This window comes from Bombina bombina, chromosome 6 (assembly GCF_027579735.1).
Source record: "Bombina bombina isolate aBomBom1 chromosome 6, aBomBom1.pri, whole genome shotgun sequence".
Classification (NCBI taxonomy): Eukaryota; Metazoa; Chordata; class Amphibia; order Anura; family Bombinatoridae; genus Bombina; species Bombina bombina.
The window spans coordinates 338,593,706-338,613,865 of NC_069504.1; the positions used below are offsets into that span (position 1 = coordinate 338,593,706).

The following is a 20,160-nucleotide window of genomic DNA, read 5'->3' on the forward strand; positions in this document are numbered from 1 at the left end:
GGTTTTGGGGTAGCAAATGTAACTTGCAGGCTTGTAGTTAAACCCTCTTGCTACCTGTATATGCTGTTCTCTCTAAAGGTGGTGCCAAGGCATTGACGGAGCAGTCAGACAGAAAACTTCACTCCCCTCATATTCCTGTATTTACTGTGCTACATTGCTTCCTATCTTTAAATCACCTGATATAATAACTCCCTGTATGTACAGTATTGCTTCCATCAATAAAGGGTCATTGAGACTATATTATACCTTATTGTTTTGATGCTTAAAGCAGTTTTGCACTTAACAACATCATTATTTAGATCCCACTCAAAATAGATCTCTTTCTTTTTTCTTTTTCCTGTTATACTCATTAAAACAAACAAAATAATTAGCTACCCAGTAGAAATAACATCTAAACTGTGTAAAATAGATCCTAGTCATTTGAGAGTCACAGAAAAATATAAATACACAGTTCTTGAGATATAATTAATGTGTATACAGTAATATAAAAGAGGATAACACCAAAGTAAGTAAAATAATTTACCTTATCAATAAGATGCACAACACCATTTGTTGCTAATATATCTCCTACAACAAAGTTAGCTCCTTCTACGGTCACATTCTGAAAGAAACAGTTGAAGATTTTATTTAATTTACCTATTGAAATTGCTACTTGCCACTGTTGGAGGATATATGAGCTGGAGCGCAGGTGAAATAATCAGCTGATTAGTAAACATTATTATTTTACCTGCTCTCACCCATGGTAATCATAGAGGACAGTGGTCTCATACAGGATTTTTAAAATCACAATAAAAAGTGAAATAAAAATAGAAGACAATATAAATGAGGCATAAAGTAATAATTCAAAATGTCTTTAAAGTCAATTTTAAAATTACATAATAATCAACAGTTTAATGCACCCTAGTGTATTTGGGTTTTGAACTGGAGTGTTTTTACAATATACTTGTATTAGAAAAAATGATTCTAGTAAAAGGTATCACTGTTTCATACTTGTAGGTACATTTGCTGTGCATGCCCTATGTACACACATTCAACTTTGCAACCACTTAGAAAGCTATTGGTGGTGTTTATAATGTTAGCAACAACTATAAATGTCATTATACAAACCCCCACTGTCACTATGAACAGAGACTGCATTTAAATGTGGTACAGATTTCCCCTTAAACATAAGGTTTATTAGTAGAATTTTTTGAAGCAAAATGCTTTTATTCATAACTGAAATCCACTCTAGTGCATTTCAGTTTTGGCTATCATTTCCCTTTAAATTATTTGTTAAAGCGACATAAATGAAAAAAAATTCTCTCATAGATATGAACTATTATTAAACATGTTGATTTTTTTTTTAGGAATAAGTCCAACAGCTTTATTGGTAGAAAGAGATGTGATAGTAACAGAAATATTATTACCTCAGTAGTCCCCTGGGATTGGACAGTCCCTGTTTAATTTAATGCTATATATTCAATATTAATAAAAAGATTAGCAGGTTTAAATGAATCGTTTGTAGAGAATAATGTAGATAGATACTGGAGAGAACGTTAAAATCTTAGTCAATCAGTGGGCGTGTACAATATGTTTTATATTTGCAATGATGAATTAAACAATAGATTACATATACTGTAAGACTTATAATTCTCAAGCATTTACCATAGATTACATATACTGTAAAGTAGAATCTTCTGTCTGTCAAAAATATCTACTAACTCAGAAACAGAAAACAATTACCTCATTTTCTTTAGAAAGATGCAGAAAATTGCTATGCAGAGTGGTTGCCAGCAAATGAGAGGAATTCAATTTCTTTATATCGTCAACTTTATAGATGCCGGTCAATATATGATTTCTAAAGGTAAAAAAAAAAAAGTCAAACTTGGTTACCAACAAGCACGCAAAAAACAGAATTTATGCTTACCTGATAAATTACTTTCTCCAACGGTGTGTCCGGTCCACGGCGTCATCCTTACTTGTGGGATATTCTCTTCCCCAACAGGAAATGGCAAAGAGTCCCAGCAAAGCTGGTCACATGATCCCTCCTAGGCTCCGCCCACCCCAGTCATTCGACCGACGGACAGGAGGAAATATTTATAGGAGAAACCATATGATACCGTGGTGACTGTAGTTAGAGAAAATAATTCATCAGACCTGATTAAAAAACCAGGGCGGGCCGTGGACCGGACACACCGTTGGAGAAAGTAATTTATCAGGTAAGCATAAATTCTGTTTTCTCCAACATTGGTGTGTCCGGTCCACGGCGTCATCCTTACTTGTGGGAACCAATACCAAAGCTTTAGGACACGGATGAAGGGAGGGAGCAAATCAGGTCACCTAAACGGAAGGAACCACAGCTTGCAAAACCCTTCTCCCAAAAATAGCCTCCGAAGAAGCAAAAGTATCAAATTTGTAAAATTTGGCAAAAGTGTGCAGTGAAGACCAAGTCGCTGCCTTACATATCTGGTCAACAGAAGCCTCGTTCTTGAAGGCCCATGTGGAAGCCACAGCCCTAGTGGAGTGAGCTGTGATTCTTTCAGGAGGCTGCCGTCCGGCAGTCTCATAAGCCAATCGGATGATGCTTTTAAGCCAAAAGGAAAGAGAGGTAAAAGTCGCTTTTTGACCTCTCCTTTTACCAGAATAAACAACAAACAAGGAAGATGTTTGTCTGAAATCTTTAGTAGCCTCTAAATAGAACTTTAGAGCACGGACAACGTCCAAATTGTGTAACAAACGTTCCTTCTTTGAAACTGGATTCGGACACAAAGAAGGTACAACTATCTCCTGGTTAATATTTTTGTTAGAAACAACTTTAGGAAGAAAAACAGGCTTAGTACGCAAAACCACCTTATCTGCATGGAACACCAGATAAGGAGGAGAACACTGCAGAGCAGATAACTCTGAAACTCTTCTAGCAGAAGAAATTGCAACCAAAAACAAAACTTTCCAAGATAGTAACTTAATATCTATGGAATGTAAGGGTTCAAACGGAACCCCTTGAAGAACTGAAAGAACTAGATTTAGACTCCAGGGAGGAGTCAAAGGTCTGTAAACAGGCTTGATCCTAACCAGAGCCTGAACAAATGCTTGAACATCTGGCACAGCTGCCAGTCTTTTGTGTAGTAAGACAGATAAAGCAGAGATCTTTCCCTTTAGGGAACTTGCAGATAATCCTTTCTCCAAACCTTCTTGAAGAAAGGAGAGAATCTTAGGAATTTTTATCTTATTCCATGGGAATCCTTTGGATTCACACCAACAGATATATTTTTTCCATATTTTATGGTAAATTTTTCTAGTTACAGGTTTTCTGGCCTGAACCAGAGTATCTATCACCGAATCTGAAAACCCACGCTTTGATAGAATCAAGCGTTCAATCTCCAAGCCGTCAGTTGGAGGGAGACCAGATTTGGGTGTTCGAATGGACCTTGAACAAGAAGGTCCTGTCTCAAAGGTAGCTTCCATGGTGGAGCCGATGACATATTCACCAGGTCTGCATACCAAGTCCTGCGTGGCCACGCAGGAGCTATCAAGATCACCGAGGCCCTCTCCTGATTGATCCTGGCTACCAGCCTGGGAATGAGAGGAAACGGTGGGAATACATAAGCTAGGTTGAAGGTCCAAGGTGCTACTAGTGCATCTACTAGAGTCGCCTTGGGATCCCTGGATCTGGACCCGTAGCAAGGAACCTTGAAGTTCTGACGAGACGCCATCAGATCCATGTCTGGAATGCCCCATAATTGAGTTATTTGGGCAAAGATTTCCGGATGGAGTTCCCACTCCCCCGGATGGAATGTCTGACGACTCAGAAAATCCGCTTCCCAATTTTCCACTCCTGGGATGTGGATCGCAGACAAGTGGCAGGAGTGATCCTCCGCCCATTGAATTATTTTGGTCACTTCTTTCATCGCCAGGGAACTCTTTGTTCCCCCTTGATGATTGATATAAGCAACAGTCGTCATGTTGTCTGATTGGAACCTTATGAATTTGGCCTTTGCTAGTTGAGGCCAAGCTCTGAGAGCATTGAATATCGCTCTCAGTTCCAGAATGTTTATCGGGAGAAGAGACTCTTCCCGAGACCATAGACTTTGAGCTTTCAGGGATTCCCAGACCGCACCCCAGCCCACTAGACTGGCGTCGGTCGTGACAATGACCCACTCTGGCCTGCGGAAGCTCATTCCCTGGGACAGATGGTCCAGGGTCAGCCACCAACGGAGTGAATCTCTGGTCTTTTGATCTACTTGAATCATTGGAGACAAGTCTGTATAATCCCCATTCCACTGTTTGAGCATGCACAGTTGTAATGGTCTTAGATGAATTCGTGCAAAAGGAACTATGTCCATTGTTGCAACCATCAATCCTATTACTTCCATGCACTGCGCTATGGAAGGACGAGGAACAGAATGAAGCACTTGACAAGAGCTTAGAAGTTTTGATTTTCTGACCTCTGTCAGAAAAATCCTCATTTCTAAGGAATCTATTATTGTTCCCAAGAAGGGAACTCTTGTTGACGGGGACAGAGAACTCTTTTCTTTGTTCACCTTCCATCCGTGAGATGTGAGAAAGGCTAGAACGATGTCCGTATGAGCCTTTGCCTTTGACAGGGGCGACGCTTGTAGTAGAATGTCGTCCAAGTAAGGTACTACTGCAATGCCCCTTGGTCTTAGAACCGCTAGAAGGGACCCTAGCACCTTTGTGAAAATCCTTGGAGCAGTGGCTAATCCGAATGGAAGAGCCACAAACTGGTAATGTTTGTCCAGAAAAGCGAACCTTAGGAACTGATGATGTTCCTTGTGGATAGGGATATGTAGGTATGCATCCTTTAGATCCACGGTAGTCATAAATTGACTTTCCTGGATGGTGGGTAGAATCGTTCGAATAGTTTCCATTTTGAACGATGGTACCCTGAGAAATTTGTTTAGGATCTTCAAATCCAAAATTGGTCTGAACGTTCCCTCTTTTTTGGGAACTATGAACAGATTGGAATAAAATCCCATTCCTTGTTCCTTTATTGGAACTGGGTGTATCACTCCCATCTTTAACAGGTTTTCTACACAATGTAAGAATGCCTGTCTCTTTATTTGGTTTGAGGATAAGTGAGACTTGTGGAACCTTCCCCTTGGGGGTAGTTCCTTGAATTCCAGGAGATAACCTTGAGAAACTATTTCTAGCGCCCAAGGATCCCGAACATCTCTTGCCCAAGCCTGAGCAAAGAGAGAGAGTCTGCCCCCCACCAGATCCAGTCCCGGATCGGGGGCTACTCCTTCATGCTGTCTTGTTAGCAGTGGCAGGCTTCTTGGCCTGCTTACCTTTGTTCCAGCCTTGCATTGGTTTCCAGGCTGGTTTGGGTTGTGAGGCATTACCCTCTTGCTTAGAGGATGCAGAATTAGAGGCTGGTCCATTTCTGCGAAAGGGACGAAAATTAGGCTTATTTTTAGCCTTAAAAGATCTATCCTGTGGAAGGGCGTGGCCCTTTCCCCCAGTGATGTCTGAAATAATCTCTTTCAAATCAGGTCCAAATAAAGTTTTACCTTTGAAAGTAATGTTAAGTCATTTTGTCTTGGATGACACATCCGCTGACCAAGACTTTAGCCAAAGCGCTTTGCGCGCCACAATAGCAAACCCTGAATTTTTTCGCCGCTAATTTTGCTAATTGCAAAGCGGCATCTAAAATAAAAGAGTTAGCCAATTTAAGTGTGTGAACTCTGTCCATAACCTCCTCATATGGAGTTTCTCTACTGAGCGACTCTTCTAGTTCCTCGAACCAGAACCACGCTGCCGTAGTGACAGGAACAATGCATGAAATTGGTTGTAGAAGGTAGCCTTGCTGTACAAAAATCTTTTTAAGCAAACCTTCCAATTTTTTATCCATAGGATCTTTGAAAGCACAACTATCTTCGATAGTAGTGCGTTTGTTTAGAGTAGAAACTGCCCCCTCGACCTTGGGGACTGTCTGCCATAAGTCCTTTCTGGGGTCGACCATAGGAAATAATTTCTTAAATATAGGGGGAGGAACAAAAGGTATGCCGGGCTTTTCTCACTCTTTATTTACTATGTCCGCCACCCGCTTGGGTATAGGAAAAGCGTCGGGGGGCACCGGAACCTCTAGGAACCTGTCCATCTTGCATAATTTCTCTGGAATGACCAAATTGTCACAATCATCCAGAGTAGATAACACCTCCTTAAGCAGTGCGCGGAGATGTTCTAATTTAAATTTAAATGTCACAACATCAGGTTCAGCTTGATGAGAATTTTTTCCTGAATCTGAAGTTTCTCCCTCAGGCAAAACCTCCCTCATGGCCCCTTCAGATTGGTGTGAGGGTATGACAGAACAATTATCATCAGCGTCCTCTTGCTCTTCAGTGTTTAAAACAGAGCAATCGCGCTTTCTCTGATAAGTAGGCATTTTGGATAAAAGATTTGCTATGGAGTTATCCATTACAGCCGTTAATTGTTGCATGGTAATAAGTATTGGCGCACTAGATGTACTAGGGGCCTCCTGCATGGGCAAAACTGGTGTAGACACAGTAGGAGATGATGTAGTATCATGTTTACTCCCCTCATTTGAGGAATCATCTTGGGCAATATCATTATTTGTGGCAGTACTGTCCTTACTTTGTTTGGACGCTATGGCACAATTATCACATAAATTTAAATGGGGAGACACATTGGCTTTCATACATATAGAACATAGCTTATCTGAAGGTATAGACATGTTAAACAGGCTTAAACTTGTCAACAATGCACAAAAAACGTTTTAAAATAAAACCGTTACTGTCACTTTAAATTTCAAACAGAAAACACTTTATTACTGAATATGTGAAAAAGTATGAAGGAATTGTTCAAAAATTACCACACAAAATTTTCACCACAGTGTCTTAAAGCCTTAAAAGTATTGCACACCAAATTTCAGAGCTTTAACCCTTAAAATAACGGAACCGGAGCCGTTTTTCAATTTAACCCCTATACAGTCCCAGATACAGTCTTTGCTAAGACCCAACCAAGCCCTGAGGGGAATACGATACCAAATGACGCCTTCTAAAAGCTTTTTCAGAGATTCTTAGATCCACACACATGCATCTGCATGCCCTGTTCTCAAAAAACAACTGCTCATTAATGGCGCGAAAATGAGGCTCAGTCTATGACTAGAAAGGCCCCCTGACTGAAAAAGGTGTCCAATACAGTGCCTGCCGTTTTATAAACGTTCCCCAAGATTATAAATGTCAATTGTTAGCCTAAATTTGAATAATATGCACAAATAAAGCAATCGATTTAGCCCATAAAAATGTCTACCAGTTTTTTAGCCCATAATAAGTCCTTTATTCTGTTTGTTTTTGACTAAGAAAATGGCTTACCGGTCCCCATGAGGGGAAATGACAGCCTTCCAGCATTACACAGTCTTGTTAGAAATATGGCTAGTCATACCTTAAGCAGAAAAGTCTGCTAACTGTTTCCCCCAACTGAAGTTACTTCATCTCAACAGTCCTATGTGGAAACAGCAACCGATTTTAGTTACTGTCTGCTAAAATCATTTTCCTCTTACAAACAGAAATCTTCATCCTTTTCTGTTTCAGAGTAAATAGTACATACCAGCACTATTTTAAAATAACAAACACTTGATAGAAGAATAAAAACTACATTTAAACACCAAAAAACTCTTAACCATCTCTGTGGAGATGTTGCCTGTGCAACGGCAAAGAGAATGACTGGGGTGGGCGGAGCCTAGGAGGGATCATGTGACCAGCTTTGCTGGGACTCTTTGCCATTTCCTGTTGGGGAGGAGAATATCCCACAAGTAAGGATGACGCCGTGGACCGGACACACCAATGTTTGAGAAATATATACATTATGGCCTAGATTAGTGGCATGTAAAAATGGTAGCGTTATGATGAGCTAACATCGCTAGAGAGCAATCTATAAAGGTTCCATTTTTACTTCCATATTACAAGTAAAAAGTAATGTGTTAGCACTTGAGCAAAAACCAAGGCTGCACTAATATTTGGAGGACACATAGATTTGGAGTCAGTGATTAAAGGGTCTAACGCTCACTTTACAGCCGCGACTTTTCCATACCGCAGATCCCCCTACGCCATTTGCGTAGCCTATCTTTTCAATGGGATCTTCCTAACGCCGGTATTTAGAGTCGTTTCTGCAGTGAGCGTTAGAGCTCTAACGACAAGATTCCAGCCGCCTGAAAATAGCAGGAGTTAAGAGCTTTCTGGCTAACGCCGGTTTATAAAGCTCTTAACTACTGTACCCTAAAGTACACTAACACCCATAAACTACCTATGTACCCCTAAACCGAGCTCCCCCCCACATCGCCGCCACTCGATTAAAATTTTTAACCCCTAATCTGCCGACCGCCACCTACGTTATACTTATGTACCCCTAATCTGCTGCCCCTAACACCGCCGACCCCTGTATTATATCTATTAACCCCTAACTTGCCCCCCACAACGTCGCCGCAAGCTACTTAAAATAATTAACCCCTAATCTTCCGACCTTAAATCGCGCCACCTACGTTATCCCTATGTACCCCTAATCTGCTACCCCTAACATCGCCGACCCCTATGTTATATTTATTAACCCCTAATCTGCCCCCCACAACGTCGCCGACACCTACCTACACTTATTAACCCCTAATCTGCCGACCGGAGCTCACCGCTATTCTAATAAATGTATTAACCCCTAAAGCTAAGTCTAACCCTAACACTAACACCCCCCTAAGTTAAATATAATTTTTATCTAACGAAATAAATTAACTCTTATTAAATAAATGATTCCTATTTAAAGCTAAATACTTACCTGTAAAATAAATCCTAATATAGCTACAATATAAATTATAATTATATTATAGCTATTTTAGGATTAATATTTATTTTACAGGCAACTTTGTAATTATTTTAACCAGGTACAATAGCTATTAAATAGTTAAGAACTATTTAATAGTTACCTAGTTAAAATAATAACAAATTTACCTGTAAAATAAATCATAACCTAAGATATAATTAAACCTAACACTACCCTATCAATAAAATAATTAAATAAACTACCTACAATTACCTACAATTAACCTAACACTACACTATCAATAAATTAATTAAACACAATTGCTACAAATAAATAAAATTAAATAAACTATCTAAAGTACAAAAAATAAAAAAGAACTAAGTTACAGAAAATAATAATATATTTACGGGGGGTGTTAGGTTTAGGGGTTTTGCAATGTGGGGGGCCGGCAGTTTAGGGGTTAATAGGTTTATTTAGTGGTGGAGATGTGGGAGGCCGGGGGTTTTTGGGTTAATATATTTAAATAGTGTTGGCGATGTGGGTGGGTGGCAGATTAGGGGTTAATAACTTTATTGAATAGTCATGATGTGGGTGAGCGACAGATTAGGGGTTAATAGGTTTAATATAGTGTTTGCGATGCGGGAGGGTGGCTTTTTAGGGGTTAATAGGTAGTTTACGGGTGTTAGTGTACTTTGTAACACTTTAGTTATAAGTTTTGTGAAACATTTACTCTCAGATGGCGGTATGGCTCGTGTCGGTATAGGCTGTAACGCAAGCATTTTAGCTTCACTGCACAACCTGTAATACCGGTGCTATGGAAATCCTATGCAAAAACATCATTTTTTGAGTGCGGGATTGGTGTTGCGTTACAGGCTACAATGCTTGGGGTATAGCTATACCGACACCACTCCCAATAGCGGTGCTACTGCTTTTACGCTGAAATTTTTTCAGCGTTAAAAGCTGCAACGCAAAAATCGTTATCTAGGTGAATGTGAGGTCATAGCAGACCTGAAAAAAATAGTTTTATAATTATCATCTCTCATCTATCTTGCTTTACTTCCTTCTTTCTTCAATCTCTCTTTCTATGCCCTCACTTCACTTTCAGGCACGTATCTTCTTTTTACACTCTTTCTATGTTATATTTCTTCACTCTTTCTTAAAGCTATCTTTTTCTCCACTTTCCCTTTTCCTCTCCAATCTCTCTCTGTCCCTGTTTACCCTCTCAGAAGAAACAAACAGTCTATGCACTAATGGGGTCCCTTGCCCTTTCATGAATATATCATAACCCTTTAGATAATATTAGTAGACATTCACTCACTAACTTTCACTCGCCACTGTTAAATTTCCACTCCCCAATGGCTTGTGGGCTAGTGGAAATTTTGAGCCCTGTGTATATGTATGTTTATCTATGTCTCTTTGCAGTCCTTTTTTCCCCATAACACTTAAGACCTCATCTTTGAACTTTTTATTCAAGCGTAACAGCTAAACAGAGCTCTGAGGTCACGATAATCATTGCGTAAAACGTTCACACTTTCAACTTGTTATAGGAGCGGAATTTAACTTGCATGCAAATGGCATCAAAAACACCATATCAATCCACTCGTAATCTTGACCTAAGATGGCGCTGATCTAAACTATGTATTTAAACTGCTGCGAAAATCCATTTATAAATGCAATAAATAAAAATGTTAATACTATGCTATATATCAAATCAGCAAATCATGACCTTGATATGTATCAGTTAGTAATGTCCTTTACAATATCATCCTACTCTCTGCATGTGTTTGTGTGAGTCATTCACACTAATATATATAATAGACATTTTCCTGCAAATCTTTATTGTATGTATTTTTTGTATGTTGCATGGTACTTCATGTACTGAAGGAGAGTAATTTAAACCTATTAACACCTTGATTGAAAATCTCACGCTAGCCCCTCCCTCCCTGTCTTAAAGGAACAGTCTAGTCAAAATTAAACTTTCATGATTTTAAGCAACTTTCTAATTTACTCCTATTATCAATTTTTTTCTTTGTTCTCTTGGTATCTTTATTTGAATGTAAGCTTAGGAGCCGGCCCATTTTTTGTTCAGCATCTGAGAAGCGCTTGCTGATTGGTGGTTACATTTAGACACCAATCAAAAAGCGCTACCCAGATTCTGAACCAAAAATGGGCCGGCTCCTATGCTTACATTCCTGCTTTTTCAAATAAAGATACAAAGAGAATGAAGAAAACTTGAGAAAAGGAGTAAATTAGAGTTGCTTAAAATTGTCTGCTCTATCTGAATCATGAAAGTTTAATTTTGACTAGACTATTCCTTTAAGACGTGAAACCCACATTTTTTCTTTTGTGATTCAGAAAGAGCATGCAATTATAAACAACTTTCTAATTTACTTCTATTATCTAATTTGCTTCATTCTATTGATATTCTTTGCTGAAAAGCATATCTATATAGGCTCAGTAGCTGCTGATTGGTGGCTGCACATAGATGCCTCGTGTGATTGGCTCACCCATGTGCATTGCTATTTCTTCAACAAAGAATATCTAAAAAATGAAGCAAATTAGATAATAGAAGTAAATTAGCAAGTTGTTTAAAATTGTATTTTCTATCTGAATCATAAAATAAAAATGTTGGGGTTTAGTGTCCCTTTAAGTTATCTCTAGGTATATATGTACTCGTTTACATACATGCACACACTTCTGAAATGATAGGTTCATTACTTGCAGAAATAATATATTGATTACTTGAGCAAGGTTGGCATATTCTCTTTTGTCAGCCAATATGTTTTGTCCTTCTCGCTCATATTTTCAAAAGCTTTCCGTGATGGTACCAATACAGTAACATTCGAAGATTGGGAAAACATAGACTTCAGTGTAGCATCCTGAAAATTAAAAAGGGAAAGGGTTAAACCTGAGATATATAGAGCTTGAGTCTTCTCTACATTATTACTGCAGTTTTACTTTTTTTTATCGAATATCTGAAAAATATGAGCTATTAGAGTATACAGCAAGTATAGGTATTTATGTAATAAGATAAGCAAAAGTTAATGATGATATCTCAAAGACATTTTACTGGTTTTAAAAGCTACAATAACACTTGTTTCTAGTTTTGAAATTGAAACAGCATCATCACCACATAATTCTAGACGTTTGTTACTCACATTAATCCATTTGTGAAACTCTGAGGCTTCTGTGAGTGATGCAATCACCTAGTAAAAAAATATATTTATAATACAATGAGGCATGATACAAGATTATTATCAGTCAATTTCTTTTTAAAATGAGACATCTCAGTTATTTTTTTTTGCTAACAATTGTGTTCATTTCTCATGCAAATTAATCCATAGCCTTGCTGTTCTGAAACATTTAAATGACATGACCTCATCAATGACATCACTGCTATTGATAGGACATATGAATTGTCAAAATATTGTTTAAAAATGGTTTGAAGTGATATAAACATTGCAATATTTCTGCCTATGGCCTTGTCCCTATCCCATTTAATTATCGGTGTGAGGGAATGTTATTGTATTTGTCACCTACCAATTCTGTTAGTTAAATCATTTCTATAAAGTTATGTAGCTTTAGCAGTCTGCCATTTGTTAATTAAAAAACTTCAACCCATAACTTTTTAAATGTAGATGAAATCAGCCAGCCATTGCTCCAACCGTAACTTGTATGCAGTTTCTGGCTAAGAACCTTTAATAAAATATTCTGATGAAGCTGAAGATACTTCTGATATAATAAATACCTGTGCTGTATTTCCGTAGCATATTGTACCATCGCCTTCATAACCATCTTGACAAACACATTCCCAGAAACCTGATGGTGTTTTCTGACAAGTAGCCTAAGAGGCAAAAAAAGGGGGTTAAATAAACTAGCGCTTAAGAGTTAATATCCCTTGCCTTTTTCTCCTACTATCTACTTCCCAGATAGAAAGGTGTATAAAGTGAAAAAGTTATGGAGATTAGGCGCTTAATCTGCAAAAGGGATAAAGGTGTGTATGGAAGTCGTTAGCTAAATATGTAGAAAAAACTGGACCTTGGACAGAATAAGTGAAAAATTCTTCTACAATTTATTTTCAAAATAAAAACATGATAATACCAAAATAAAATAAATCACAATCCCTAAGTGTTGCAACACTATATCGATCAATTCATAAAATTCAGATATACATTTGTTTCATACAGCAATAAAAGGATTTATCTGCTCTTTTGTATCCTTTGTTCAAATATTTTAGATAGAATGTATTCTTATATTTCAACACAATTAATAATATTTGTCTCTATTCGATATTTTATATCTATATTTCATCAACTTTAAAATTACAAATGTGTAGCAAAAACTAACAATTAGTTAAAACAATTTAAATGCACGACTGATTACGACAATCCTTTTGTTTCTGTAACTTGATAAAGCCAGGGTTGCTGGCAAAACATGTTGATATCTGTGTGAACACCAAGAAAGAAAAACCCTGTTTTTTTCCTGCGTACAGAAGTACTTAAGTGCAGGAGATTGAGGAACTACAAACACAAAAGCTAACTTGCGTAAGTTACAGAAACAAAAGGATTGTCTAAAGTTTGGTGCTGTAATCAGAGCACTTCCTACAAGGACCAGTGACAAGGTAACACAAAGGAAAATTACCTACCGGAACCCCTTGTCTGAGAGTCAAACTGAGGACACATAGGAACCGCCGGGAAGCCGTGAGTAGTAACAGCTCACAAGTGAGGGTAAGAAAATCACCCCTAAACACTGTTTGGAACATTCCTTTTCTACAAATTAAGCTCACTGAGGATACAAAGAGGTAACTGTGAAACCGTAATTTATCACAACATAAATATAAGGATAAAGAACACAGCCCTCAGTAATTTATCTCCAATTACTTACAAATGTTTTGATGAACTTTTTAGATACGCAAAATTACAACCAATATAAGTAAACAGCCATTGTGGGGACACCATTTATAATCAGTCTTGCATTTAAATTGTTTTAACTAATTGTTAGTTTTTGCTACATATTTGTAATTTTAAAGTTGATGAAATATAGATATAAAATATTGAATAGAGACAAATATTATTAATTGTGTTGAAATAAAAGAATACATTCTATCTAAAATCTTTGAACAAAGGATACAAAAGAGCAGATAAATCCTTTTATTGGTGTATGAAACAAATGTATATCTGAATTTTAGAAATTTTATGAATTGATCGATATAGTGTTGCAACACTTAGGGATTGTGATTTATTTTATTTTGGTATTATCATGTTTTTATTTTGAAAATAAATTATAGAAGAATTTTTCACTTATTCTGTCCAAGGTCCAGTTTTTTCTACATATTTAGCTAACGACTAACATACACACCTTTATCCCTTTTGCAGATTAAGCGCCTAATCTCCATAACTTTTTCACTAAGTAGCCTAAGAGGAAACATTTTATTACATATTCTATAAATATTGCTGTAATAAAGTGTTGTACATAATAAAGCTCAGAGACCCCCCAATATAATATCAATCAATGTTTAAAAGTAAAAGTAGACAAATTAAGGCGAAACATTTTAAGGGAGGATCTATACAGGGTCTTTTAAATTAAAGTCAGCAACCAAGCGCAAATATATTGAATAGTTTAACCTCATGTCAAGTGATATAGTCACTTAAGACTGATATATAATATGGGTGCAGTCAAATTAATATAATGGTTATCTATCGCTGATACAATCAGCAGTGGCCTAATTTATAACACGGCTGTTTCATAGCAAATTAATACGCCATAGTTATTCATAATCCTCATTGGAGCTGCCTGTAATAGATGGGATGCAATAAAAGCGTTGCTTGCAATACTGTCTCACCGTAAACAGTAGCCAGTTTAGCACTGTGATACTTTTTAAATACAATCTTGCTACTTTATAACTGCGACCGGCCACACTTATATACATTGGTATCCACCAGTTAGCCACAAAATACCAGGTTATGACTACTTCAAAGTATACTTAATAAGATTTGTAGCTGGAGTGATTTATTGTCAATATGTTACTTGATAATTAAGTCAAAATGGTCTACTGAACACTCTAATTTAAAAAGACAATATCGAAGCAACTGCTATCCAAGTGTATATAATGTCTCAAGCAGAGGCGTATTTAGAAACCACAGGTGCAAGAATCTAAGAAGGCCCCCTACCCCCCTACCCCCCCCCAAAAAAAAAAAAAGGTGAATTTGATACATATCATTTTTTTTTATTTTTTTTTTACATTTAACACAGAAAACAAAAATGTGAATCAGATTACATGTCTACAAAAGGAGATACCCTGTGCCCACAGTCTGTGAGATGGTCTGACCCCTCATTACAGTATATAGTGACACTGTTTAACCCACCAGTACTGTATATAGTGAGTCAGTGACACAGTCTGTAATCTGCCGGTGAGATGGCTGGCCTGACCCTACCCTTCCCAGTACTTTATAAAGTGACCACAGTAGTCAGTGACATGGTCCAGCACCCCCGTACTGTATATAGTGGTACTGTATAGTGACACTGTTTACCCCCCCGCCCCCCCATGCTATAGTAACAAGGTCTGTAATTTGCTGATTCCACAAACATACACACACACACACATATACATGCATAAATACACACACAGTCACATACATACACACACACATACACACACATACATGCATAAATACACGCACAGTCACATACATACATATAAACATACACACACATACACACATACACACACATACATGCATAAATACACACACAGTCACATACATACATACATACATACATACATACATACACACAAACACCAATGGGTAAAACAAAAACACTAACCCCTGTAGTCAGAAACACTAGTAAAGCATCATGTCACACTCACATGATATCACATGATAGTGGAAGGTCAACTTTTTTTTTTTTAAGCTGGACCCCCACCCTCAGGGGCCCAGTCGCAGTATCGACCTCTACACCCCCTGTAGTTCCGCCCCTTGTCTCAAGGCCTGTGACCACGCAATGATACTTATATAATATTTGGCCTTATTTCATTTCAGCTACAACGGTTGATATTTACCAGGTTGCATTATACTAATATTCAAGACTCATTGTAGTTTAAGTGGTTTCTACTGCCGATGTCTTAAGTGATAATAACAAGCCTAAGTGGTTAACCTATTTTAGTTATTTAAAGGGACAGTATCACAACAATTGCTACTTTCTACAATTAAAGGCTCATGAATTCATATTGACACTCACATGACAGTTTATTTCACTGTCGTGAGCATTGGTTACGCCACAGATTACATTTTTAATGGATAAATTGTATTCCCAGGGGAATTACCATTATCAGTGATTTTATAATCCCATAACTGAGGTTAGCTGTGTCACCAAGACAGGAATATAGAATAAGCCTCTGTATTAGCAGCTCAGGATTATCAATATATCACACTAATTGAAGGAATAGAATATGATAACACATATGCTTACTTTTTAAGTCCAATTTCTACCCATTTTAATGAAATGTAATAAAACAGAATTTATGCTTACCTGATAAATTACTTTCTCCAACGGTGTGTCCGGTCCACGGCGTCATCCTTACTTGTGGGATATTCTCTTCCCCAACAGGAAATGGCAAAGAGCCCAGCAAAGCTGGTCACATGATCCCTCCTAGGCTCCGCCTACCCCAGTCATTCGACCGACGTAAAGGAGGAATATGCATAGGAGAAATCATATGATACCGTGGTGACTGTAGTTAGAGAAAATAATTCATCAGACCTGATTAAAAAAACCAGGGCGGGCCGTGGACCGGACACACCGTTGGAGAAAGTAATTTATCAGGTAAGCATAAATTCTGTTTTCTCCATCATAGGTGTGTCCGGTCCACGGCGTCATCCTTACTTGTGGGAACCAATACCAAAGCTTTAGGACACGGATGATGGGAGGGAGCAAATCAGGTCACCTAGATGGAAGGCACCACGGCTTGCAAAACCTTTCTCCCAAAAATAGCCTCAGAAGAAGCAAAAGTATCAAATTTGTAAAATTTGGTAAAAGTGTGCAGTGAAGACCAAGTCGCTGCCTTACATATCTGATCAACAGAAGCCTCGTTCTTGAAGGCCCATGTGGAAGCCACAGCCCTAGTGGAGTGAGCTGTGATTCTTTCAGGAGGCTGCCGTCCGGCAGTCTCATAAGCCAATCGGATGATACCGGACACACCGTTGGAGAAAGTAATTTATCAGGTAAGCATAAATTCTGTTTTCTCCAACATAGGTGTGTCCGGTCCACGGCGTCATCCTTACTTGTGGGAACCAATACCAAAGCTTTAGGACACGGATGATGGGAGGGAGCAAATCAGGTCACCTAGATGGAAGGCACCACGGCTTGCAAAACCTTTCTCCCAAAAATAGCCTCAGAAGAAGCAAAAGTATCAAATTTGTAAAATTTGGTAAAAGTGTGCAGTGAAGACCAAGTCGCTGCCTTACATATCTGATCAACAGAAGCCTCGTTCTTGAAGGCCCATGTGGAAGCCACAGCCCTAGTGGAGTGAGCTGTGATTCTTTCAGGAGGCTGCCGTCCGGCAGTCTCATAAGCCAATCGGATGATGCTTTTAAGCCAAAAAGAGAGAGAGGTAGAAGTTGCTTTTTGACCTCTCCTTTTACCAGAATAAACAACAAACAAAGAAGATGTTTGTCTGAAGTCCTTTGTAGCCTCTAAATAGAATTTTAGAGCACGAACTACATCCAAATTGTGTAACAAACGTTCCTTCTTTGAAACTGGATTCGGACACAAAGAAGGCACAACTATCTCCTGGTTAATGTTTTTGTTAGAAACAACTTTCGGAAGAAAACCAGGTTTAGTACGCAAAACCACCTTATCTGCATGGAACACCAGATAAGGAGGAGAACACTGCAGAGCAGATAACTCTGAAACTCTTCTAGCAGAAGAAATTGCAACCAAAAACAAAACTTTCCAAGATAGTAACTTAATATCTACGGAATGTAAGGGTTCAAACGGAACCCCTTGAAGAACTGAAAGAACTAAATTGAGACTCCAAGGAGGAGTCAAAGGTTTGTAAACAGGCTTGATTCTAACCAGAGCCTGAACAAAAACTTGAACATCTGGCACAGCCGCCAGCTTTTTGTGAAGTAAAACAGATAAAGCAGAAATCTGTCCCTTCAAAGAACTTGCAGATAATCCTTTCTCCAAACCCTCTTGTAGAAAGGATAGAATCTTAGGAATTTTTATCTTGTTCCATGGGAATCCTTTAGATTCACACCAACAGATATATTTTTTCCATATTTTATGGTAAATTTTCCTAGTTACAGGCTTTCTAGCCTGGACAAGAGTATCAATGACAGAATCTGAAAACCCACGCTTTGATAAAATCAAGCGTTCAATCTCCAAGCAGTCAGTTGGAGTGAAGCCAGATTCGGATGTTCGAATGGACCTTGAACAAGAAGGTCCTGTCTCAAAGGTAGCTTCCATGGTGGAGCCGATGACATATTCACCAGGTCTGCATACCAAGTTCTGCGTGGCCACGCAGGAGCTATCAAGATCACCGAAGCCCTCTCCTGATTGATCCTGGCTACCAGCCTGGGAATGAGAGGCAACGGTGGGAATACATAAGCTAGGTTGAAGGTCCAAGGCGCTATCAGTGCATCTACTAGAGTCGCCTTGGGATCCCTGGATCTGGACCCGTAGCAAGGAACCTTGAAGTTCTGACGAGACGCCATCAGGTCCATGTCTGGAATGCCCCATAATTGAGTTATTTGGGCAAAGATTTCCGGATGGAGTTCCCACTCCCCCGGATGGAAAGTCTGACGACTCAGAAAATCCGCTTCCCAATTTTCCACTCCTGGGATGTGGATTGCAGACAAGTGGCAGGAGTGATTCTCCACCCATTAAATTATTTTGGTCACTTCCTCCATCGCCAGGGAACTCCTTGTTCCCCCCTGATGGTTGATATATGCAACAGTCGTCATGTTGTCTGATTGAAATCTTATGAATTTGGCCTTTGCTAGTTGAGGCCAAGCTTTGAGAGCATTGAATATCGCTCTCAGTTCCAGAATGTTTATCGGGAGAAGAGATTCTTCCCGAGACCATAGACCCTGAGCTTTCAGGGGTTCCCAGACCGCGCCCCAGCCCACCAGACTGGCGTCGGTCGTGACAATGACCCACTCTGGTCTGCGGAAGCTCATTCCCTGTGACAGGTTGTCCAGGTTCAGCCACCAACGGAGTGAATCTCTGGTTCTTTGATCTACTTGGATCGTCGGAGACAAGTCTGTATAATCCCCATTCCACTGTCTGAGCATGCACAGTTGTAATGGTCTTAGATGAATTTGTGCAAAAGGAACTATGTCCATTGCCGCAACCATCAAACCTATTACTTCCATGCACTGCGCTATGGAAGGAAGAAGAACAGAATGAAGTACTTGACAAGAGCTTAGAAGTTTTGATTTTCTGGCCTCTGTCAGAAAAATCTTCATTTCTAAGGAGTCTATTATTGTTCCCAAGAAGGGAACTCTTGTTGACGGGGACAGAGAACTTTTTTCTATGTTCACTTTCCACCCGTGAGATCTGAGAAAGGCTAGGACAATGTCCGTATGAGCCTTTGCTTTTGACAGAGACGACGCTTGAATCAGTATGTCGTCCAAGTAAGGTACTACTGCAATGCCCCTTGGTCTTAGCACCGCTAGAAGGGACCCCAGTACCTTTGTGAAAATCCTTGGAGCAGTGGCTAATCCAAATGGAAGTGCCACAAACTGGTAATGCTTGTCCAGAAAGGCGAACCTTAGGAACCGATGATGTTCCTTGTGGATAGGAATATGTAGATACGCATCCTTTAAATCCACCGTGGTCATGAATTGACCTTCCTGGATGGTAGGAAGAATTGTTCGAATGGTTTCCATTTTGAACGATGGAACCCTGAGAAATTTGTTTAGAATCTTGAGATCTAAAATTGGTCTGAATGTTCCTTCTTTTTTGGGAACTATGAACAGATTGGAGTAAAACCCCATCCCTTGTTCTCCTAATGGAACAGGATGAATCACTCCCATTCTTAACAGGTCTTCTACACAATGTAAGAATGCCTGTCTTTTTATTTGGTTTGAAGACAATTGAGACCTGTGGAACCTCCCCCTTGGGGGTAGTTCCTTGAATTCCAGGAGATAACCTTGAGAAACTATTTCTAGCGCCCAAGGATCCTGAACATCTCTTGCCCAAGCCTGAGCAAAGAGAGAGAGTCTGCCCCCCACCAGATCCGGTCCCGGATCGGGGGCCAACACTTCATGCTGTTTTAGTAGCAGTGGCAGGTTTCTTGGCCTGCTTACCCTTGTTTCAGCCTTGCATCGGTCTCCAGGCTGGTTTGGTTTGAGAACTATTACCCTCTTGCTTAGAGGGAGTAGAATTTGA

General features: G+C 39.1%; 1 protein-coding gene across 2 annotated transcripts in view; it reads right to left on the bottom strand.

The window, feature by feature from the left end:
- STAB2 (stabilin 2) overlaps positions 1–20,160 on the bottom strand; it is a 324,351-nt gene that overhangs the window by 134,365 nt on the left and 169,826 nt on the right. For both annotated transcript variants that reach the window (XM_053716971.1, XM_053716970.1), the window contains exons 27-31: positions 12,518–12,613; positions 11,928–11,975; positions 11,512–11,648; positions 1,723–1,837; positions 524–601 (exon numbers count right to left, since the gene is read on the bottom strand). In XM_053716971.1, coding sequence (XP_053572946.1) covers positions 524–601; positions 1,723–1,837; positions 11,512–11,648; positions 11,928–11,975; positions 12,518–12,613 — 474 coding nt within the window. The remainder of the gene's footprint in view (positions 1–523; positions 602–1,722; positions 1,838–11,511; positions 11,649–11,927; positions 11,976–12,517; positions 12,614–20,160) is intronic.